The sequence below is a fragment of the Lethenteron reissneri genome, chromosome 50 (assembly GCF_015708825.2).
Source record: "Lethenteron reissneri isolate LAM-NWPU_2019-01 chromosome 50, ASM1570882v1, whole genome shotgun sequence".
Classification (NCBI taxonomy): domain Eukaryota; kingdom Metazoa; phylum Chordata; class Hyperoartia; order Petromyzontiformes; family Petromyzontidae; genus Lethenteron; species Lethenteron reissneri.
In genome coordinates, this window is record NC_083828.1 from 9,956,753 (window position 1) to 9,976,538 (window position 19,786).

The window sequence follows — 19,786 nt, forward strand, 5'->3', positions numbered from 1 at the left end:
GACAGTCAGTAATTACCACTAGCATCATCACGTGACAGCCAGTAATTACAACTCGCATCATCACGTGACAGCCAGTAATTACCACTAGCATCATCACGTGACAGCCAGTAATTACCACTAGCATCATCACGTGACTGTTAGTAATTACCACTAGCATCATCACGGGACAGCCAGTAATTACCACTAGCATCATCACGTGACAGTCAGTAATTACCACTAGCATCATCACGTGACAGTCAGTAATTACCACTAGCATATTCAGGTGACAGACAGTAATTACAACTAGCATCATCACGTGACAGTCAGTAATTACCACTAGCATCATCAGGTGACTGTCAGTAATTACCACTAGCATCATCACGTGACAGTCAGTAGATACAACTAGCATCATCAGGCGACAGCCAGTAATTACCACTAGCATCATCACGTGACAGACAGTAATTACCACTAGCATCATCACGTGACAGCCAGTAATTACCACTAGCATCATCACGTGACAGCCAGTAATTACCACTAGCATCATCACGTGACAGCCAGTAATTACCACTAGCATCATTACGTGACAGCCAGTAATTACCACTAGCATCATCACGTGACAGTCAGTAATTACCACTAGCATCATCACGTGACAGCCAGTAATTACCACTAGCATCATCACGTGACAGTCAGTAATTACCACTAGCATCATCACGTGACAGCCAGTAATTACCACTAGCATCATCACGTGACAGTCAGTAATTACCACTAGCATCATCACATGACAGTCAGTAATTACCACTAGCATCATCACGTGACAGTCAGTAATTACCACTAGCATCATCACGTGACAGCCAGTAATTACCACTAGCATCATCACGTGACAGTCAGTAATTACCACTAGCATCATCACGTGACAGCCAGTAATTACAACTCGCATCATCACGTGACAGCCAGTAATTACCACTAGCATCATCACGTGACAGTTAGTAATTACCACTAGCATCATCACGTGACAGCCAGTAATTACCACTAGCATCATCACGTGACAGTCAGTAATTACCACTAGCATCATCACGTGACAGTCAGTAATTACCACTAGCATCATCAGGTGACAGACAGTAATTACAACTAGCATCATCACGTGACAGTCAGTAATTACCACTAGCATCATCAGGTGACAGTCAGTAATTACCACTAGCATCATCACGTGACAGTCAGTAATTACAACTAGCATCATCACGTGACAGTCAGTAATTAACACTAGCATCATCACGTGACAGCCAGTAATTACCACTAGCATCATCACGTGACAGCCAGTAATTACCACTAGCATCATCACGTGACAGTCAGTAATTACCACTAGCATCATCACGTGACAGCCAGTAATTACCACTAGCATCATCACGTGACAGTCAGTAATTACCACTAGCATCATCACGTGACAGCCAGTAATTACAACTCGCATCATCACGTGACAGCCAGTAATTACCACTAGCATCATCACGTGACAGCCAGTAATTACCACTAGCATCATCACGTGACAGTCAGTAATTACCACTAGCATCATCACGTGACAGTCAGTAATTACCACTAGCATCATCACGTGGCAGTCAGTAATTACCACAAGCATCATCACGTGACAGTCAGTAATTACCACTAGCATCATCACGTGACAGTCAGTAATTACAACTAGCATCATCACGTGACAGTCAGTAATTACCACTAGCATCATCACGTGACAGTCAGTAATTACAACTAGCATCATCAGGTGACAGCCAGTAATTACCACTAGCATCATCACGTGACAGACAGTAATTACCACTAGCATCATCACGTGACAGCCAGTAATTACCACTAGCATCATCACGTGACAGCCAGTAATTACCACTAGCATCATCACGTGACAGCCAGTAATTACCACTAGCATCATCACGTGACAGCCAGTAATTACCACTAGCATCATCACGTGACAGTCAGTAATTACCACTAGCATCATCACGTGACAGCCAGTAATTACCACTAGCATCATCACGTAACAGTCAGTAATTACCACTAGCATCATCACGTGACAGCCAGTAATTACCACTAGCATCATCACGTGACAGTCAGTAATTACCACTAGCATCATCACGTGACAGCCAGTAATTACCACTAGCATCATCACGTGACAGTCAGTAATTACAACTATCATCATCAGTCAGTAATTACCACTAGCATCATCACGTGACAGTCAGTAATTACAACTAGCATCATCACGTGACAGTCAGTAATTACCACTAGTATCATCACGTGACAGCCAGTAATTACAACTAGCATCATCACGTGACAGTCAGTAATTACCACTAGCATCATCACGTGACAGCCAGTAATTACCACTAGCATCATCACGTGACAGCCAGTAATTACCACTAGCATCATCACGTGACAGTCAGTAATTACCACTAGCATCATCACGTGACAGCCAGTAATTACCACTAGCATCATCAGGCGACAGCCAGTAATTACCACTAGCATCATCAGGTGACAGTCAGTAATTACAACTAGCATCATCAGGCGACAGCCAGTAATTACCACTAGCATCATCAGGTGACAGCCAGTAATTACCACTAGCATCATCAGGCGACAGCCAGTAATTACCACTAGCATCATCAGGTGACAGTCAGTAATTACAACTAGCATCATCAGGCGACAGCCAGTAATTACCACTAGCATCATCAGGTGACAGTCAGTAATTACAACTAGCATCATCAGGCGACAGCCAGTAATTACCACTAGCATCATCAGGTGACAGCCAGTAATTACCACTAGCATCATCAGGCGACAGCCAGTAATTACCACTAGCATCATCAGATGACAGCCAGAGTTTGTGGAGAAATCCTCCTCCTGTTTCGTCCGCGATTGCCTCCGTTTTAAACTGACTCCGCATCGCATTGCCCCGACTGACAGGTGACGACACTGCTCAGCGTCACGACGGGGTTTGTGAAGCGATCCCAGCACCGCCAGAGTGATCTCTCTCTCTCTCTCGCTGTGTCGGGCGCTCAAGAGGTCGACGAGTCGCAATATTTGGTGGGGGTGGAGTGGGAGCGGTAGGGCGTGGGTGGACAGCCACTCGCCCCACTCGCCCGCCCGCGTCTCTCCCACCCGGTGCCCACTCCGTCCCGTCACTTCGCGTCTCCGTCAGTCTGTCGAGGCCGCCGTCGCGACTTGTCACATGGTTTATGGTTGTCCTCGTATCATCCGTGGGAGTCGTTGCTTCCATTTCGGAGGCGCCTGTCAGGATCAGCGCGATGGCTGCTGTCGTCGGCGTTGTTCTCGTCGTGGTTGCTCTTGTTGCTGCTGGTGTTTTGTTATGTTTTGAATGTCTACTCTCCTGGATTATTTTAAAGCTATAATTTTACTTTTAGTTACATGTAATATTTTTAAGTTTTCATTTTAACGGGTTTTTTTGTCAATCGGGATAATACGCAGCTGCAGCAGCAGCATCGGTCCCCTTCCTAGGAAGCACCCTCCTGACAAAACGAGTCTTGAGACCCAAGTCAGGATTTCCCGGGCAAACGAGCGAAAGTAACGACCGCAGTGATATTCCGGCAAAGAATTCTCGACGTGAAAAACATCTTCGGTGGCAGCTTCACGGATCACTTCATCCTGGTGCTGCCTACCGCGACGGAGGGACCGCTGGGTCGGTCCACCCCCTTCTCGATCACAGCCGGAGCTTCGCTCGACGCCGCAAATACGAATTGAAGGCGAGAGATGGAGGCGAGAGTTCTGCGGTGCGGCCGAAGTCACGAAACGAGCGTCTCTCTCAACCGTGGAACCTCACCCGGTTTCACCGTCCCACGCCGACAATGGGTCGGCCATCAACCGAATCGGGAGCCGGGCCACGTGGCTGATGCGGCAACGCGATGCCACGAATGGCGCCTTCTAAGAACCATCGACCCGCACATCGTAAACGCTCCGCCGCCACCGCCGCCGCCTTCACTCCTTTGAAAAAGGAACGGACGATGATCAACGCTGCTTCTGAGCAGACAATTGAGTGGATAACGACGTCTAAAATTACATCTTGAATCTGCTGCTATGGTGATGGTGGCGGTGACGTCGCTGTCACATGGCTTGCCTACGTAGAGATTTGTATCACTACCTCACCTGGTGTAGGCCAATCAGTTCCAAAGACAATGCAAACATGATCAACGTTTTGATTTAAAGCTTTCGTGACTGCAGTGATTCATATTTTTGGTTGTTTCGGTAAAGTCACGTAGAAGGAAAATAATAAAATAATAAAAATATTAAACAATACAAATTCTCACGACGTTTCGACTTGCTGTGGATTTTACACCTGATGATGGTTGCTTGTGTTGCAGTCGAAACGTCGTGATAATTTTTATTGTTTTATATTTGGATTATTTTATTACTTCCCTTCTACGTGACTTTACCGAAAGAACCAAGAATATCATCAACGTTTATTTGCATGTCCACCAGAAGTACTGTGTGTGGTTAACGCAGACTTGATTCCTTACAAAATGTTTCTATTTGGTGTTTGAACATCTGAACACCTCCTGTTTTAAACTTGATTTAGAGCTTTCGTGACTGCAAGAATTACTCGTTGGTTTTTTCGGTAAAGTCACGTAGCAATTAATTTGTTTAATTTATTTTTCTTTCTACTTGACTTTACCGAAATAACCAAATAGTACCTCCTGTTTTATTGCCAGTAAGGCTAACATCTATTATTGTTTGACATACTTTGATACGGGAAAAAAGGTCCCGTGATGTAGCTGCTCACCCCGAGTTATGCATACTCTGATACGTTCATTGTCTTGATCTTGTTCACCTTTTTAAATCATTTATATTAAGTTCGCATGCTTGCTTGCGTGCTTGCTTGCTTACGACCGTGCAAATCTTTTGGTCGTTTTTTAACCCACTTCCCGTGATCCAATCGAGCTGACATTTTTCACACAGACTCGTTGTGCCAGACAATTAATGTTCGTGAAAAAAATTCCCAAAATTTTACACTGTTTAGGCAAAAAATATATATTTTACATATATTCAAATAGAACTCATTCGTCGCTTTGGCTGAACGCCACAGTATAAGAGCCCAGAGCGTAACCCCTCCACAGGCCGTGGCGGAGTAGCGCAGTTGGTAGCGCCCTCGCTTCCCATGCCAAAGGTCGCGGGATCGATCCCCGCGTCCTCCACAGGCGAATATATTTTTAAATCCTTTAAATAAAGTTCGCCGCCACGCATATAAAGGATTTATAGTGAAAAACTTTGTTTTTACGGGTTATACTTATTTGGCATTTTCTGGTCTAACACTGGTGAAACGAGGCCCTAAAGAAGGTTGTCTCTGGTGTAAACCAATCAGTTTCAAAGACAATGCAAATATTATCAGACCATGTTGGTTTGCATGTTCACCACAAGTACTGTGTGGTTAATGCAGGACTTGATTCCTCGCAAAAGGTTTCTATTAGGTGTTTGAACATCTAAACACCTTGATTTAAAGCTTTCGTGACTGCAGGGATTCATATTCTTGGTTCTTTCGGTAAAGTCACGTAGAAGGGAAATAATAAAATAATATTAATATTTAAAACATTTTTATATTAATATTATTTTATTATTTCCCTTCTACGTGACTTTACCGAAAGAACCAAGAATATGAATATCTAAACACCTGTTTTATTTTTTCTTCTTCTTGGTTCTTTCGGTAAAGTCACGTAGAAGGGAAGTAATAAAATAATGAAAATAAAACATAATAAAATAAAATAATTCTCACGACGTTTCGGCTACAACGCAAGCAGCCGTCTTCAGGTTTTATTGCCAGAAAGGGTAAAACCGATTATACTTGTTTCATACAGTCTTGGGTGTTTATAATATTCTGACCCCATGGATCCCCCTACTTGACATCTGTGAGTAAAAAGGAGCTTCATAGGTAATCGGATTCCTCCATTATAAATAAATAATTATCGATTCTGAACCTCGCGTGAAAACTACCATGAACATATCAAAATCGAAGTTAAGAGACCAACACAATCACACGTACGGTAGATAATCGATTATCACACCACTTCGGGGGGGGGGGAAGGGGTGGCCAGATTTTTTAAAACGACGGATAATCCACTCACCATTATTATTTGAAATAGCTTATCTTTGCACGTTCTTATAAACCATTATGTTTCAAGGTGTTGTGTGTACGCTTGGTTCAGTGTTTCCCGATTGGCAGAGTCGGCACGTGTGGTGTATGAAGGTTAACCACGTGGGGGGGGGGGGGGGGGGCGATGTTGCTGCTGATGTTGTTGCTGCGTTGGCAGCGGTGTCCAAACACACTTCGCAAAAACTCAAAACATTCACCAATGACACTGTGGTCTTAAAGGACAATACAAAGACAAAGATCCCCCCGTGTAGCCTTCACAGACTGTTGTGGCAAGTGCTGTTCGCGAGGAGTAACCTATGAAGACCGGCACGGCACACGAGGGGGTGGGTGCCCACCACCACTCCCGGCCGCCTTTGTTTCCACAGTGGCGACGATTTGACAGACCGCACCAAGGTACTCATTTTATGCTGAGTCGACCTAGGGGAGGAAGCCCAGGACCGGTTCAGATAAATCGTCACTGGTGTTGGAGGTGGACGTGAGCGGCAATCGAACTCGGCTCGCCGGGTTCGCAGCTCAGCACGCGAACCACAAGCACCACCCACCCCCCCGCCCCCCAACACACACAAAGTACAATACGCGACGTTTCGGGCAAGTGCCCTTCCTTATCGCGCTTCGGGATAACCGATGAACGGCCGCGGGTGGAGCGCGCGTGGTGGGGGGGGGGGGGGGGGGTGTTGTGGGGCCCCCACTGACCGGGCCGCTGGGCCCTGCTGTTGGCCTCCCCGCGGTCTGCGTGCGGCAGGGGCCCCGCCAGGCCGACGGGAGACGCCGCGGCAGAGCCCGGGCTGCACGGCGAGGGGCCTGAGGCGGGCGACTTGGGCCCCCGGGGGCTGTGGGTGGGCGTCAGGCCGGGAGAGGAGTGCTGAGATCCGTGCTGCTCTTCCTGGGCCAGCGCCTGCAACACGAGGGGGGGGGGGGGTCATCAGAGGGCTGCCACTGTGACTAGGAGATGTTAACTGCCTCGCCAGGTATGCGATAGGGCATGGGTTCGATCCCTGGACACTGACGCCTGCTGCTGTATATGTTGAGTTTGTGTCTCTCTCATCATCATCACGGTGACTAGGAGATGTTAACTGCCTCGCCTGGTATGCAGCAGGGCATGGGTTCGATCCCTGGACACTGACGCCTGCTGCTTTATATTTTGAGTTTGTGTCTCTCTCTCTCATCATCATCACGGTGGCTAGGAGATGTTAACTACCTCGCCTGGTGTACAGGAGGTCGTGGGTTCAATCTCTGGACCCCGACGCCTGCTGCTGTATATGTTGAGTTTGCGTCTCTCTCTCTCATCATCATCACGGTGGCTAGGAGATGTTAACTGCCTCGCCTGGTATGCAGCAGGCATGGGTTCGATCCGTGGACCCTGACGCCTGCTGCTGTATATTTGGAGTTTGTGTGTCTCTCTCTCATCATCATCATCACAGTGGCTAGGAGATGTTAACTGCCTCGCCTGGTATGCAGCAGGGCATGGGTTCGATCCCTGGACACTGACGCCTGCTGCTGTATATGTTGAGTCTCTCTCTCTCTCTCATCATCATCACGGTGGCTAGGAGATGTTAACTGCCTCGCCTGGTCTACAGGAGGTCGTGGGTTCGATCCCTGGACACTGACGCCTGCTGTTGTATATTTGGAGTTTGTGTCTCTCTCTCTCATCATCATCATCATCACGGTGGCTAGGAGATGTTAATTGCCTCGCCTGGTATGCAGCAGGCATGGGTTCGATCTCTGGACCCCGACGCCTGCTGCTGTATATGTTGAGTTTGTGTCTCTCTCTCTCATCATCATCACGGTGGCTAGGAGATGTTAACTGCCTCGCCAGGTATGGAGGAGGTCGTGGGTTCGATCCCGACCCTGACGCCTGCTGCTGTATATTTAGAGTTTGCGGTGCCTCTCCCTCTCTTTCTCTCTCCGTGGTCGCGTGGATTTTTCTGCGGGTCTTCCAGTTTTAGTCTCCACGTTTAGAATTCTAGTGAGATTCAGATACTTTATATTTAGAGGCTCAGATGTTCTCTATGCGGAGACTCTAAATTCAGAGACTCTCTATTCAGACTCAGATATTCTCTCTTTCAGTGACTCAGAACCTCTCTATTCAGAGACTCAAATATTATTGATTCAGAGACTCAAAACCTCTCTATTCAGAGACTCAGAAATGATATATTGACAGACTCAGAAATGATCTATTGAGAGACTCAGGCACCGCCACAGCAATTCATAAACCCAGAAAGAGACTCTATTCATAAATTCCGAGAAACACGGAGACACTTTCCACTTAGAGACTCAGATACCTCCCCAGAGACTCAGCGAGACCCAGACAGACACCGAAAGACTCAGAGAGACTCAACGAAACTCGCAGAGCCTCGGCGAAACGTCGAGAGACTCGGTGAGACTCGGAGACTCGACGAGACACAGGCAGACTCAAGAGATGCATCGAGACTCGGCGAAGCACGGAGATACACAGTGAGACTCAGAGAGAGAGAGAGGGAGACTCAGAGAACTCCCCCTCGCACACCACCGTCACCCTGCCTGTGTGTGAGCTCCTCTCTGCTATACACGGCACCCCCCCCCCCCAATCTCCCACCTGGAAGGGAGCCCCCCCTGGGCTCGATCCGCGTCCCAGCAGTAGCAGTGCGTCCTTGATGCAGGCGCGGCAGGCGCTGTGCTGGCACGGCAGCAGGAGCGGCGTCGCGTACAGCTCCTTGCACATGGGGCACGTGAGCTCCCGCTCGATCGCCTTCAGAGGGACCTGCTGAGGAAGAAGGGTGACGATGAGAAGCCGCGGTGGCTGGGAGATGTTAACTACCTCGCCTGGTACACAGGAGGTCGCGGGTTCGATCCCCACCCTGACGATGCCTGCTGTATATTTGGAGATTGCGTTTCTCTCTCTCATCATCATCACGGTGGATAGGAGATGTTAACTACCTCGCCTGGTGCACAGGAGGTCGTGGGTTCGATCCCGACCCTGACGCCTGCTGTATATTTGGAATTTGCATTTCTCTCTCTCATCATCATCACGGTGGCTAGGAGATGTTAACTACCTCGCCTGGTACACAGAAGGTCGTAGGTTCGATCCCGACCCTGACGATGCCTGCTGCTGTATATTTGGAATTTGCATTTCTCTCTCTCATCATCATCATGGTGGATAGGAGATGTTAACTACCTCGCCTGGTATACAGGCGTTCGTGGGTTCGATCCCGACCCTGACGACCCCTGTATATGTGTATGCATGTTCAACTTATTTAGCGCCATACGCAGCCAGCCGTGCTAATCGGAGGTGCGGGAATATTTGGAATATATTTGGAGTTTGCGGTGTTTCTCTCTCTCCCCGTGGTCGCGTGGATTTTTCTCCGCGTCTTCCGGTTTTTCCCTCCATATTCAGAATCAACGTCACGCGTTTGAGAGCATTTGGCTGCTGCTTCACATTTCCACGTGATGATGATGATGATAAGCCACTTTGATGAGCTGTCATTTGTGGCCAGGTCGCTTCTGAAAAACAGCTGTATAGCTCAGTGGGCCTTACCTGGTAAAATAATAAAATACAAAGTTTATAGTGAAACTAAAATAACAACCTGCTGATGAATGACGACCACGCCGCCCCCCATCGAAGCCTCGCGTTTTTACAGCGCCAATGAAGCCAATGGGTGGAAATTCCACGTTTACATTTTGATTGCAGAACGAATACATCTCGTGCATCGTCGCACTCATGACACACAAAGTTCTCGCCACAAGCGAGCCACCACAACACCCTCGCTGATCTCGTCAGGGAGCATGAACCCATCATCACGCCAACTCCGCTAATCCCTCGCAAGCAGCAGCGGCGGCGGCGGCTTTTGGCTGCCCATCGAACATAGATGGTGCCAGCATCTGCGGCCGTCTGGAACGTTCTCTGTGGAGCTGCGCACTTAGATTGACGAACTCGTTTCTTTAGAACTGCTCTTTCTGTCCTTAGTTCGTTGTCCTTCGCCCGCGCACCTCCCATGAGCGCGGTCGGCAACGTACGGTGCTAAAGAAGTTAAACACAAGGTACACTTAAACATGGTGGCGGGTCGAGGGGTGGGGAGGGGGAGGGGCGGCCTTACGACAGCCAACTCGTGGTTGGCTCGCACGTTAAAGTGGTTACTCAAATTTATCGACCCCCTCCCACCCCGGCTTTCTGGATGATGGGTTGAGAGTCAACCCCGAGCCGGGATCTGAATTCGCAGCCTTCCGGCCGTCACCGCCGCTGAGGCCAAATACCTCGACCCCGTGATGGGGCGTTCGTTCGTGAGCGAGGGACGCGCACTCGATGTGCCTCGTGTCCACCCCTCCTGTCGCATCAGTGCGGACAGGGGGAGACGGGGGACAGACTTTGACCTTTAAACAACTTTTATTGCCGTCAGCAGCAACATCATTGGAGGCGACTCCGATATGAAATACACAAAGTCACCAGCAAACAAATAAACGCTACAAATCCACGCGCTGTGGCGCTCAATGCACCACGCACATACACGAAAGAAAAGTCACGTGGTGGTGGTGGTGCCATCGCGCACGCCACGGCGACGAGCGAGCGCTTCAGAAGGTGAACACGAGGGTGCCGTCCACGCTGGTACAGAGACACAGAGAGAGAGAGGAGAGGCAGTCGAGGTGACTCGGTGGTTGGATTAAAAAATAAAAAATAAAAATCCGGCGCCTCGTTCGATGAGATCGCGACTACCGTACAAGTACAATAACAATTTTTTTTATTTAAAAATAAAACAATCATAAAAATAATTATTTTATTTTAAACAAAATAATTATTTTATTTCATTTTTCTACCTACGTGACTTTACCGAAAGAAACCAAAAACCAAAGAGAAACCAAAGAGTATGGATTCCTGCAGTCACGAAAGCTTCTAATCAAGACCAAAGAGATACATTTTTTGCAAGTAAGCAAGTACTGCATTACCCACACACACAGTGCTTGTGGTGAACACGCAAGTCAACGTGGCTCTGATAATATTCGCGTTGTGCGTGAAACTGATTGGCCGACACCATAGACAGCCTTCACTCTCCCCGGCCACAGACCGACTTTGCAAAATCAAACTCCGTGGAGACCCATGCCTCATTTCTCAACAACAACAACAACAGACGACAGCGACGTTAAAGCACCCACGTGGGTTGTAGTTCAGCTGCCCCCCCCCCCCCTCGCCATCAGCTGGTTAAAATTTTTGGAAATTGAGTTGAATCCAATTTGCATTTGAGGTCAGGGCTGGGTTTATTTTATTTTGCCAGCCCTGCGTCGCCCCTCCCAAGACGAAAAGCTTTGTCCTGCAGCAGGAGGCACGCGCACCGCACCCTCCCATCGCCCCCCCCGTCTCCCTCTTCACAGAACAATGCCACGTGTCCCTCACCCACCAACCCAACCCAACCCACCAAACCTACCACCCCACCCATCCAACCACCAACCCAACCACCCACCAATCCACCCACCCACCAACCCACCCACCCACCAACCCACCCACCAACCCACCCACCAACCCACCCACCCACTAACCCACCCCCCCACCAATCCAACCCACCCACCCAACCACCCACCAACCCAACCACCCACCAACCCAACCACCCACCAACCCAACCACCAACCCACCCACCCACAAACCCAACCATCTACCAACCCAACCACCAACCCACCCACCCACAAACCCAACCATCCACCAACCCAACCACCCACCAACCCAACCACCTACCAACCAACCCACCCACCCACCCAACCACCAACCCACCCACCCACAAACCCAACCACCCACCAACCCAACCACCCAACCACCAACCCACCCAACCACCAACCCACCCACCCACAAACCCACCCACCCATCCAACCACCAACTCACCCACCCACAAACCCAACCACCCACCAACCCAACCACCCACCAACCCACCCACCCACCCAACCACCAACCCACCCACCCACCAACCCACCCACCTACAAACCCAACCACCAACCAACCCAACCACCCACCAACCCAACCACCAACCCACCAATCCAACCCACCAACCCCCACCAAATTGACTCCGATCTCCTCTCCTTAACCCAAATACACGCCGCTCCCAAAGCCTCGTTTCTAATCCGGATTAACCACTGAGCCATCGATCAATGAGCCCAGTGTATGGGTTTAAACATCCGACCACCCTCCCACCCCGACCCCATATACATCGCACACATGGCACCGTGCATTATTACGCTGTTCTGAAAACCTGATTCTGTTTGCTGATCTCTCTGCCATGAAGAAGGGTCATTCCCTAAACGTTACTTATTGTATATTTTATTATCTCTGTACTTTTAGTGATATTAGATGAATGTGTTGAGTTGTTGTTTGTGCATGTGCATCACTGCCAATGCAGTTTGATGAATGCAATGATGAGACAATGAAGGGACAATGATGGTACAATGATGATCCCCGTGTATTTGTTGTATGCATTTGTCACGAAGTACATATATTAAAATCAAACGTCATCAGCACGACACACGGCTCATATCATGCGTTGTTGCGTGGGTATCGACGATCCACAACTGATGCAAACGCAAAGACTCCGATTGAAACGGTGCTACTAATGAGTCAACGAGATGATTAACGAACCCAAAATAAAATAGAATCGATAAAATATTATCTCGATTCAAATAAACGACCCCGCCCTCTCGCCGGTGGGACCGTGATGCATCATCGCATCACCGGGCGTCGGTAAAAAATCGTTCCTTGCCATCAAACCACGAATTCATAAAAAAAAAACGAAAAATGGACCATCCAACGTGTTTCTGCAAATATGAATTAATTGGTGGCCGCACAGACATTCATTCACTCATTCAATCGTCATTTCTTTCTCTTGAACCCCCCCCCCCCCAAAGGGCATCATTTGTCCACGGTGACAAATATCATGCAATTGGATCTTAATGCCAAGTGGTGAAGGGTCAAGACTCCCACACCCCCCTCTCCACACTCACAGTCTCCCTCGTTAATTCTGCTGCCTGGACACATAGAGAGAGAGAGTGACTCACACAATAATAATTCAAAAAATTGTTGGCCCGCCATCGCTTCACACCACCACCACCACACACACACACAGAGTGAGAGAAGCACACAGGAGGAACGGGGGAGCGATGCCCGTGCTATGCGCACTTCGCAGGGCAGACCGGGTCGCGCGGCAACTGGGAGTGTGATTGAAGATGGGGCTGCGTGTGCGGTAGTGAGCAGCCAGACTTGCTTGTCGCTCCTTTAACCTTGCAAGCCGCGAGCGAGAAACAAAAATATATATAGCAAAGACAAAGATTCCCCCGTATAGACCGAGTAGACTGTTGGGGCAAGTGATGTTAGCGAGCATCTATGAAGGCCGGCACGGCATGCGAGGAGATGTGGGTGGCCGACACCACGCCGGCCGCCTTTGTCTCCCCAGTGGTGATGTTCACACACCGCATCAGGTACTCATTTGGGCTGAATAACCCACACACACACAGACACACAGACACAGGCACCCAAATACAATGACAAAGATCCCCCGTATAGACGAGGGGGGCCCCCATGACGAGTTCAGATAATTGTCATTGGTATTGGTGGCCGTGAACGGGAATCTAACTCGGACCGCCGGGTTCGTAGTGCAGCCCGCAAACCGCTACGTTACCGCTCCCCACGCATCATATATATGTGCAGCACACACACACACGCGCGCACACGTACTGCACCAGCGGGTGAACGCGCCAGTGAAATTCCACGTTTGTGCTTCCTTCACGCGAGAGAAAAAAAATATTAAATTGCGTCACGGGCATTGCTTGGGTGTGCACGCTAGCGCAGCGGGCAGGGTCACGCTCGGATAGGTCACCGCCATGCATAACAGGTGCTATAGGCCACGCGGCTCGCAGCGTCATCAATTGTTGTGCAGCACTTGGCGTGCGACCATCGCCTGCGGACGTCCGCGCCTTCACCAACTCGCACGCGACCGCCGTGGCAATGCACGGCGGTCGGAATGACCTCCACGATTCACCGCCAGAGAATGGGGGAGTGGGTCGTCATGCAGCAGTGGATAGACCAAAGCAACCTGCCCCGGGACCCGCCTAGACGCAGCAGACGGAACGAATACATTGGTGGCGCCGAGCGGAGGAATTAGCACGGTTGGCGACGTACGGTGCGAAAGAAGTTCAGCATCCATGCATACAGCTGAGATGCGTCCGTACAAATAGCATTTTTCCTTTTTTCACCAACGTGAAAATAATATTTTTGGGACGATGACGATACGAGTTAACGCATTAACAGCATCGCCTTCAGCAAGCGCGCATGCATCCGTTTACCGCATTTTTGCATCGGCTAATAAAGCTGCGCACACAATTGTTTTTTTTTAAACATAACGATGATGCGTGCAGCGTTTTTGTACGATTCTCGCGTTAGGCTGGGCGCGCGCGATAGAACGCGATCTGGTTTATAATGAACACGAGGAGGAGGAGGAGGAAACTTGGAAGTTGCAGCTCACCAACGCCCTCCTCCTTTGTGTGCGAATAACCAGAGGAGGCGAATGAAGCTACGGGAGACAAAGCCAACAAGCACATTCACGAGGCGCCACTACCACCACCACCACCACCACTTTAATAACCAGCACAAACACTACTACCATCTCTACCACTATCATTACCACCACCACTTTAATAACCAGCACAACCACTACTACCATCACTACCACTATCATTACCACCACCAATTTAATAACCAGCACAACCACTACTACTACCATCACTACCACTATCACCACCACCACTTTAATAACCAGAGGAGACAAATTAAGCTACGGGAGACAAAGCCAACAACCACATTCACGAGGCGCCACTGCTACCACCACCACTTTAATAACCAGCACAACTACTATCATTACCACCACTTTAATAACCAACACAACCACCACTACTACTACCATCACTACCACTATCACCACCACCACCACCACTTTAATAACCACCACGACCACAACCACTACTACTACCATCACTACCACTATCAGCACCACCACCACTTTAATAACCACCACGAACACAACCACTACTACTACCACCACTACCACTATCACCACTACTTTAATAACCAGCACAACGACTACTACTACTACCATCACTACCAATATCACCACCGCTAATACCACCACAACTAACACCACTATCACCAAAACGTCACCACCACTTTAACCACCACCACCAACACCACTACGAGTACTACAACCATCACTACCACTACAACCACCGCTAATACCATCACTGCCACCACCACTACCACCACTATCACCATCAACACCCACTGTCATGATCATCATCACCACCACCAACACCATTAGCACGCCCACCACTATTGCCACCAAAAGACAAATACCCCCATATAGCCTTCAACAGACTGTTAGGGCAAGTGCAGTTTGCGAGCACCATCATTACTAAAGACACTACCGCTCCCCACCTGCAACACCACTACTACCACCACCATTATTACAACCACCATCGCCGCCACAACCACCACCACTATCACCGACACGACCGTCATCACCTTAACCACCATCATGATCATCACCCCCATCACCACCATTAACACCACCACCACTATCACCATCACCACCACTATCAACACCACCAGCACCACCACTATCACCACCACCATCAACACTATCACCACTATCACCACCACTATTACCACCATCACGGTCACCACCAATATTACCACCATTTTCACCACCACTATCACCACCACCACTACCACCATCACCATCACTACCACTATCACCACCACTATCACCACCACTTTTACCACCACCACTGTCACCACCACCACTATCACCACCACGATCACCACTATCACCACTATTACCACCACCACTGTCACCACCACTATCACCACCACTGTTACCACCACCACTGTCACCACCACTACTATCACCACCACTATCACCACCACCACGATCACCACTATCACCACTGTCACCACCACCGCCACTATCACCACCGTCACTACCACCACCACCACCATGATCACCACCACCGCCAATGTAATCACCACCACCGCCGCCACCACCGCCACCACCACCACCAAAGGCACCACGCGCAGGGCGCTCACGTTCCAGGTCAGCACCCCGCGCTCGAGGACAGCTCCCCCGTGGCCACTCCGCTCGGCCGCCGTCACGGGCGGGAGGCCGCTCGCCTCGGGGTGGGGGGTGGGGGGGCTGGTGCCCACTCGCCCCCCCCCCCCCACACACACACCCAGGCGCCCTGGGCACGCGGGGACGATTGCAAAGGTCGATAGCCGGAGGTCGAAGGGCGACTGCGCTCAGGGCTGCGTTGTGCAGTGTCCGTGCGTGGGACTTCTTTCGCACCGTACGTAGCCGACCCCGTGCCAATCGGATGTGTGCGCAGGGGGAGGACAAGGAACTAGGCACCGTTTTAGAGACGTCAGTTCTCGACCTTGGTGCGTCTCACGGAAGATCCTCGGCAGATGCTTGGTCGGACGCTGATGCTGGTTGTAGTTTAGTTACGTGGTCTCGTATGCACGCACGGCGTCAATAAAACACACGCGACACAGACAAAGGATCCCCCGTGTAGTCTTTGACAGACGTGGGGCAAGTGCTGCTAGCGAGCAGCGCCGTATGAAGGCCGGCACGGCACACGAGGGGTGGGTGGGCAACACCACGCCCGGCCGCCTTTGTCTCCCCAGTGACGATGTTTAAACATCGCCACCAGGTTCTCATTTGAGGCCGAGTCGACTTAGAGGTGGGGGGGGGCGCCCAGGACCGGTTCAGATAATCGTCAGTGGCGTTGGTGGCCGTGAGCGAGTCCTCGTGCTCGGGGTCGCCGGGGTTCGTCGTGCGGCGCTCTAACCACTGCGCCACCGCTCCCCGCACACGCACGTACACGCAGCATCACACAGACACACACGCACGTACACGCAGCATCACGCACACACAGACACACACACACGCACGCACACGCAGCATCACACAGACACACACGCACGTACACGCAGCATCACACACACACAGACACACACACACGCACGCACGTACACGCAGCATCACACGCACACACAGACACACACACGCAGCATCACACGCACACACAGACACACACGCGCGCGTAGCAAGGGACGCTAGAACAAAGCAGAATACAGAAGTGGGATGAGTGCGGTGGTAGTCTACGCTGTGATTTAAAGGCGCGTCTGACGAGGGTTGGTGGTGTTGATTGATTGATAATTTTCATCGCGAGCCGAGTGTCAAACAATTTCGCCCCGCGTGCATTATATGCGCGCGCGCACACACACACAGGGACACGTACATACACACAGAGACGCCGAGAGAGAGAGACTGAGACTCGCATATAGACAGAGCGATGTAGAAACAGGAGAGATAGAGATACGGTGATACAGACGACGAGAGATAGAGAGAGCGAGACAGATGTAGATGGAGACACGGACACACAGACGGAGACTCACAGACAGAGGCATAGAAACAGAGAGACAGACACAGAGATAGATGCGAGATACAGAGACACAATGACAGAGAGAGAGACAAAGAGAGAGAAATAGACACAGAGAGAGGGAAACAGATACACAGGGAGACACCGACACACAGCTAGAGATAAGATTGACACGCACACAGACAGACAGACATAGCAACACAGCGAGAGATGCAGAGACTCAATGACGGAGAGAGCTAGACAAAGGGACACAGAGAGAGACACACAGAGAGAGACGCCGACTCATGCAGGGAGCGGGACAGAGAGGGACACACAGACAGAGATCGATCTCACCTCTCCCCGGCTGGCGGGGTCCGTGACAGAGCAGAGGTCGCTCATGTCGGCGCTGTCTGACATCTCGGAGGCTCTGAGTGCGCGGGGTGTCGGTCGTGCAGGTGTGGCGGCGGTGGTGGCGGTGGTGACCGATCGTGGCAGGGGAGGCACCTCCCAATCACTCTATTGTCCACGGCGGCGGGCAAACCAGGGAGAGCTGCGGTGCGAGAGCCAGAGACGGAGGGAGAGAGAGGGGAGGGCAAGGGACGCCTCCAATAAACCTGCACTGTGGCGGTCCCTCCCTCCTCGCCCCGTCTCCTACGTGATGCTCTGAGCAGCGGAGGTGGTTGTCAAGACAACACTGCCACCACCCCCCACCCACCCACCCCCTCCTCCTCCACCTCAGTCTCCCTCTCTCCCTCTCTCACACCCCCCACCACCCACCCACCCTACCCAAACCCACCCCAATCTCTCTCCCCCCACCACCCACCCACCCTACCCAAACTCACCCAATCTCTCTCCCCACCAACCACCCATCCTACCCAAACCCACCCCAATCTCTCCCCCCCCCACCAACCACCCACCCTACCCAAACTCACCCCAATCTCTCCCCCCCCCCCCACCCACCCACCCTACCCAAACTCACCCCATTCTCTCTCCCCCCACCACCCACCACCCTACCCAAACTCACCCAAATCTCTCTCCCCCCACCACCCACCCACCCTACCCAAACTCACCCCAATCTCTCTCCCCCCACCACCCACCCACCCTACCCAAACTCACCCCAATCTCTCTCCCCCCACCACCCAACCACCCTACCCAAACTCACCCCAATCTCTCTCCCCCCACCACCCACCACCCTACCCAAACTCAGCCCAATCTCTCTCCCCCCACCACCCACCCTACCCAAACTCAGCCCAATCTCTCTCCCCCCACCACCCACCCTACCCAAACTCACCCCAATCTCTCTCCCCCCACCACCCACCCACCCTACCCAAACTCACCCTAATCTCTCTCTCCCCCCACCACCCACCCACCCAAACTCACCCCAATCTCTCACACCCACACCAACCACCCACACTACCCAAACTCAGCCCAATCTCTCTCCCCCCACCACCCACCCTACCCAAACTCACCCAATCTCTCCCCCCACCACCCACCCTACCCAAACTCAGCCCAATCTCTCTCCCCCCACCACCCACCCACCCTACCTAAACTCAGCCCAATCTCTCTCTGTCTGTGTATTCTACCCAACCCGCCGACACGTTTTCAGGCCCATACCAACGCCCACAAATAATACATGCACAGACCTAAAGCTTCTTTGTCATTCAAATCCATTCTTCCGTGGCTGATCTATATAAAATTGTCTCTCTCTCGCTCTTAAATCCCCCAGCGGAAGACAGAAGTCTGTCACAGCACCCAGCAGCGGCTTGCCATCAAGCTGCACCAGAAATAAAACCCCGATGGAGGAATTGACCCATTTCCAGTAAAATTGTGTTTCACGCCTCTCCTCCGCGCTGCCTTCAAAGGCAAAATCCCAGCGTAGCGCAGACACCCAGGGCCACGTTGTGTGTGTGTGTGTGGGTCTGACAAAGGCGGCCGGGCGTGGTGCTGGCCACCCACCCCCTCGTCTGCTGTGCCCGCCTTCATAGGTGCTCGCTAACAGCACTTTCCCCAGCCGTCTATTAAGGCTACACGGGGGATTTTTGTCGTTGTATGTGGGTGCCTGTGTGTCTGTGTGTGTGTGGCTGGGTCTGTGTGTGGGTTATTCAGCCCAAATGAGTACCTGGTGCGGTGTTTAAACATCGTCAATCGGGAGACAAAGGCGGCCGGGCGTGGTGCTGGCCACCCACCCCCTCGTGTGCTGTGCCCGCCTTCATAGGTGCTGCTCGCTAACAGCACTTGCCCCAACAGTGT

At 51.1% G+C, this 19,786-nt stretch overlaps 1 protein-coding gene across 1 annotated transcript in view; it reads right to left on the bottom strand.

The window, feature by feature from the left end:
* LOC133355031 (E3 ubiquitin-protein ligase TRIM36-like) overlaps window positions 1-18,166 on the bottom strand; it is a 37,824-nt gene extending 19,658 nt beyond the window's left edge. Inside the window, exons 1-3 of the mRNA XM_061572287.1 lie at window positions 17,891-18,166; window positions 8,697-8,861; window positions 6,815-7,016 (exon numbers count right to left, since the gene is read on the bottom strand). Coding sequence (XP_061428271.1) covers window positions 6,815-7,016; window positions 8,697-8,861; window positions 17,891-17,953 — 430 coding nt within the window. The 5' untranslated portion in view covers window positions 17,954-18,166. The remainder of the gene's footprint in view (window positions 1-6,814; window positions 7,017-8,696; window positions 8,862-17,890) is intronic.
* Between the last annotated feature and the right edge of the window lie 1,620 nt (window positions 18,167-19,786).